This window comes from Vicia villosa, linkage group LG5 (genome assembly GCF_029867415.1).
Source record: "Vicia villosa cultivar HV-30 ecotype Madison, WI linkage group LG5, Vvil1.0, whole genome shotgun sequence".
NCBI lineage: Eukaryota > Viridiplantae > Streptophyta > Magnoliopsida > Fabales > Fabaceae > Vicia > Vicia villosa.
Window position 1 is genome coordinate 121,151,095 of NC_081184.1, and position 5,518 is coordinate 121,156,612.

The 5,518-nt window shown below is 35.9% G+C and overlaps 1 protein-coding gene across 1 annotated transcript; it reads left to right on the forward strand.

Annotated features, from left to right (window-relative positions):
• Nucleotides 1-734: 734 nt before the first annotated feature.
• LOC131605295 (glucan endo-1,3-beta-glucosidase-like) lies at nt 735-3,076 on the forward strand. The gene is made up of 7 exons (XM_058877669.1): nt 735-813; nt 1,321-1,452; nt 1,533-1,565; nt 1,673-1,694; nt 1,947-2,021; nt 2,103-2,243; nt 2,290-3,076. Exons 1-7 carry the CDS (start codon nt 735-737, stop codon nt 2,960-2,962), a joined length of 1,155 nt encoding a protein of 384 aa, XP_058733652.1. The 3' UTR covers nt 2,963-3,076.
• The last annotated feature ends 2,442 nt before the right edge of the window (nt 3,077-5,518 follow it).

The following is a 5,518-nucleotide window of genomic DNA, read 5'->3' on the forward strand; positions in this document are numbered from 1 at the left end:
TTTTTGATTTCTTCTGATTTAGTGTTTTTTTGTTTCAAGTTTGGTTGTCTTGGCTCACTCGAAAGGGGGAAAATGTTGGAAAACTGAATCGGATTGAAATTTCTATGGTGAAAAAAATGACTTTCTATTTGTGGCTTTACGTTGTATGAAAAGGGTAGACAGAGAAGGAGATTGTTTATGTATGGTTTTAATTTTTTCCCTTTTAATTTATATAGCTGAAATTGATAAACCCTAATCCCTATTTTTTTATTTCAATGACAGAGATAGAGTTGTTGAGGCCAAAGATGAATTGGAGAGCAAAAACAATGTGCAAGAATATTTATGTACAAAATGTGGAAAAAGGTTTCAGAATTAATTGTATTTATGTAGAAATTAGGATTCTGAAGTGGTTCGATAACGGGTTAGTAATGAAGCGTGGTTAGTAATGCAGCTATTTAATTGCATTGACCATATCCATATGTTATTATGTTTGATATTTCTATTGATCTTCTAGGTTATAATAGATTCTGCAACAGGTTCATTAGCAGAGTTTGGTTGTGAATGTGGAAACTTACCAGCTTTATAATTGTAATTTGTTATAAACTTACCTTCTTTTAATTTTACCTAATATCTTTTGACAGCCCAAGCAACTCGGAGCATCATACACGCACACGCATCAACGGAAACAAGGGGAGAATGTCGTTGATGATTAATTAGAGATTTTTATATGCAGGACATTGATGATTAATCTGTTAATGTCGATAAAGAGAGCATGTCCTACGGGGTGGAGCATGTTGTTTGAAGTTGATACAGCTGGAGCAAGAGCTCAAACGTGTAAGACAGTTGGTGCGTGTTATAATGATCTATGCATAATCTATGGCCACACTGTTGCAATCACAGTGATCTATCTTAGCTGACTATAACTTTCGTGTTTCCACATACTGATTTAAGGCATATCTGAGTTTTCCCTCCACGTGTTTGATGAAAAGCATGAATGGCACAATGGTCGTCGTTGCTGCGTTCCATGGTCTGACTATTACGCTTTATTTTAGAGGTTTGGTATTTTATGACATTGATTGTTCTCACTGGTCATTTGGATAATCCTATTATGATTTGAATTTTATTTTATTATGGTTATCGTTTGAAGTTGATACAGTTGGATTTTATTTTATTTCGATAATCCTACGTACATAAAACGCGAACATGTTTAATTTACACTTTGAATATTATCATAACCGCGCTATAGCAATGTTGGTTTGCCTAGGGGTGTTAGTGTCGTATAAATACTATGTAACATTTTGTACTACATAGTTGATTGTTAAACAATGTAAGTTTTTGCAGGTTGTCGTAATTGTGAGTGTTGCTTTGGAGGTTCTGGACATCGACGTATGCAGGCAAAGCAGCATTTACATGGGAAAGAACTACTGGCTTTGTTGGCCAAAAATCAGCAGAATGGGCCAGCGATTAAGTACAGTAACCTCTGCCCGATGCTCATTGTATAATGATGGCTAAAATGATATTATTGCATACTAAAATATCTTATTCAATTATAGGATTCTATACAGCTGAGACTTTTGTTGCAGTAGGTAAGTAAGATGAAATGGACGATGATTGCAAAATGTTTGGTTTAGATATGATTTTGCGTCATTTCTCCATATTCATTGTGATTCCAAACATATTTCGTTCTTCATAGTTGTTATTGATTCTGTTTTAAGGTGATTTCGCCATATTCACCGGTACCATGGCTTATGGTTGTATACAAGTATTTGATTTCCTTAAAATTATTTTTCTCAAATATTGACCATATATTTGGCAATGATCGTGTCTACCGCAATTTATCATTTCAAAATTTTTGGACCTTAGCCTTCCTCATTATTCATCATGCAGAAAATTGAGTAGTAGATATTCTCCTGAAGTTGCTCGTGCCTGTATGCTCGCATCTATATCACTGCATTTTTTCATGACAGTATGACGCATACTCCGTTGGAGTTGGAGTCTTGTGTTGGTGATTTGTTTTTGTTTTATGTTGATGCTTTTTTTATGTATGTTATGGATTCTATTTCTTGATTAACATATTATAGATATGTTTTTTTAATTTATATTTCTCTGGATCAATATAACAGTTCAAAAGTATCCAAACTATTGTCAAAAGATAACGGTGATGTTTGGGATTGTACTGCCGCAACTACAAGTGTATCGATGGCATTGCTTGAAGTTATCAAGAAGAATCGTTTTAGTAAGATCCTCAAGAACAATAGCAAAAGGTGCAATAGTTGTAGTTGGTCAACAAGCATGTCTGGTAATTATAAGGCTTACCATATTATTTTTTCACCCTGATTACAATGAGGCCCAATACGTTCTCACTGCTTTACAAAACATTCAAAAAGCAATTTCATCAGCCAATTTACAAGGCCAAATCAAGGTCTCAATAGCAATAGACATGACTTTGATCGGTAATTCCTATCCTCCCAAGGATGGTGTTTTTACTGACCAAGCAAAGTCATATATACAACCAATCATCAACTTCCTAGTGAGCAATGGATCACCACTTCTTGCAAATGTGTATCCGTACTTTGCTTATATCGGAAATGAACAAAACATTCATCTTGACTATGCTCTTTTTAATCAGCAAGGAAACAATGACGCTGGTTACCAAAATCTCTTTGACGCGCAGTTAGATTCAGTATATGCTGCACTTGGGCAAGTTGGAGGATCCAGTTTGCAGATAGTTGTGTCTGAGAGTGGATGGCCGTCTGCTGGTGGAGATGGAGCCACAACTGTCGACAATGCTTCCACATATTATAATAATTTGATTAATCACGTAAAGAGTGGGAATGGGACTCCGTTGAAGCCTGGTACAGCTATTGAGACTTACTTGTTTGCCATGTTTGATGAAAATTTAAAGACTGGTGCATCAACTGAACAACATTTTGGTCTATTTAACCCTGACAAATCACCTAAGTATCAAATAAGTTTCAATTAATTAAATAGATAATTCAAAGAAATATGTAACTGAATATACAAATAATTGTGCCAGTGTGTGCACATGATATTGTGTTTGCATGTTCCTATTTATATAATGAGTTGAATAAATGAAAGATCATATATATATTGTTTAATTCCGTCTTTCTATTTTGGTTTGTGTTACATTTAACTTTGGAAAACATCAAAATTGATTTTGTCTAACACTTCCATCTCAACCACGATATTGATAAAAGTAGGGTTAATGAATTTTTTGGTCCCTCTAAATATTACAGATTTCGTTTTTAGTCCTTCCAAAATTTTTCTTTAAGAAATCGTCCATTCAAAATTTTTCGTCTAAACTATTGGTCCATAACGTCAAATTTGCTAGAGATTAGCTACGACTTTAGCCACTGATTAGCTACAAAATTTGACGTTAGGGACTAATAGTTCGGAAGAAAAATTTTGAAGGGACGATTTCTTGAAGAAAATTTTTGAAGGGACTAAAAACGAAATTTGAAATATTTAAAGGGACGAAAAAGTTCATTAACCCATAAAAGTAAATACAATTGACATTCTATGTACTATCCATAAATAAAATAGATACGTAAGCAAAATTCATTATTTTAACCTAAATAACATTTTAGCTTTGATACTCGGACCATGAGGAGGCCGGTCACATGTTTGTCTAATGTAGGTTTTTTGTAAAAAATTTTAAATTTTTCTTTTAGGTATATCTACGAAGGCGTTAAAATCTTAGTAAATGTTAGAAAAATTCAAATTATTTCAGTTCATTAATTCGTAGGAACATTTACAGAACGTGTTAAAAACAAAGTGTTCCGTACAAAACATTTTGCTATATTTTCAAATCATATGCATTTTACTCCAAAATTTAATTTTTATAACATCTACGGAAAATTAAATTATAGTAAATTAAAGTAATGCAATTTAAAGGCAATAGTAAATAATACACAAAAAAAATACATCGTATAAATCGTCGGCCATAATGTCGAATACATAAATCGTCGAATACATAATCAAAGTAACGTGGCAGCCTCCAACGGTAGGGTTGCTGAATGTTATGTGGAAATTGTCGATTCCACCAAAGATTCAGATTTTCTCTTAGAGGTTATTCACTGCTAGACTTCCATCAAAAGACCTATTTTTATCAAGAGGAATAGTTAATATCTCCTCTAATCCGCTTTGTGAGTTTTGTGGGAATCATCCGGAGACATTGTTTCATTTGTTTTTTCTCTGTCATGTATCCAAGATGACGTGGAGTAGGATTTTCTTGTGGTTGGAGGATGAAATTTCTTTCTCGTTGGAGGAGTTTATGGATTTTTGAACTATGCAAAACAAGGTGAAGTCACATAATGAAAGGATGAAGATTAATACTATTTGAATTGCAACAACTTGGAGTCTATGGCTTATGCGTAATGTTATCATTTTAGAGCAAGTCCCTTATAGTTTTGATGTCGTGTCTTATAATGTCATGTTCTTTTCTGGGAGTTGGTTGGCTAGCAAGGAACCGTTTTCTTCTTCCTCTAGCTTTTTTGATTGGTATGTGTTACCGTTGGGACGCTTTAAATCCTTGTAGTCTTGTTGTAAGGTTTGCACCCCTAGTGCGATTTCTTAATATAATTGCTTAATGAAAAGAAAAAAAAATCACAGGCAACATTACTGTGTGTGTCGGACATCATCCTGGACCTATCCTCCGCCTCTGGCCCCGCCTCCGCCTCTGCGTCGACCACGCCTTCTACTGGTTCCCTCTGAGGGGGATGAAGGCTCTAACACACGGCATGGCCTCAGTGTATTCTGGCATCTCTCCCCAGCCAATAATGTTAGGGAAGTGCTGTAATATCCAACCATGAAAAAAAAGAACGGGGATTAAATATATTATCACAAATATATAATAACCTTTGAGAAAAATTAGAATGATATAAGATTGTTACCACTAATAGGGTACAACTTCCAGCCACAGTCCTTGCCTTCCACAAGCACGCCTCTACGAGTCTAAGATAGCTTTACGCTAGTGTAGCCACTCCCCAGTTGTACTCATGGACACATGCGGTATCCGGTAAGTACTTCAGGTAAACGAGTTTGTGTACGACGAGCTCCTGGTAATCTTTTGTATGGTGACCCTTCATGTGATGAAAAAGAGCACCACATATTGTCCTTCCTTCCCGTCACCGGACTGACTACATGAGCCCAGGGCGGTCTGACTATCTGTCCCAAGTGATCAAATTCACATAATATGTTTGCTCTTCTTGTGTTAAGTGTCGTAAAAGACTCCGGGTTTCTATCGAATGGCCTCTGGTTCGGGCATGTTATACTCTTGTCTTGGGCCGGGTGCCTTTATTTTCTTTTTTGGACGTACCTCATCTCGACCTGGTCTGCGGCCTTTCCTTAGCATCCCAGTGTCATTTCTCCATATTACTTTCCCCCCCTTAATGTAGCATTCAGCTTCGTTCATTACCTCCTCTATGTTGGAGGCTGGTTTTTGAACCAGGGACTCTTTGAAGTGGCCTGCTCTCAGACAATTCTAGAAGGCCCCTATGAATATTTCTTGATTTGCATG

Coding starts and splice junctions, on each gene's coding strand:
- LOC131605295 (XM_058877669.1), top strand. CDS start 735: ATGTCGATAAAGAGAGCATGTCCTACGGGGTGGAGCATGTTGTTTGAA. Junction 1,453..1,532: donor TGGGCCAGCGATTAAGTACA/GTAACCTCTGCC, acceptor ATTCAATTATAG/GATTCTATACAGCTGAGACT. Junction 1,566..1,672: donor TGAGACTTTTGTTGCAGTAG/GTAAGTAAGATG, acceptor CGTTCTTCATAG/TTGTTATTGATTCTGTTTTA.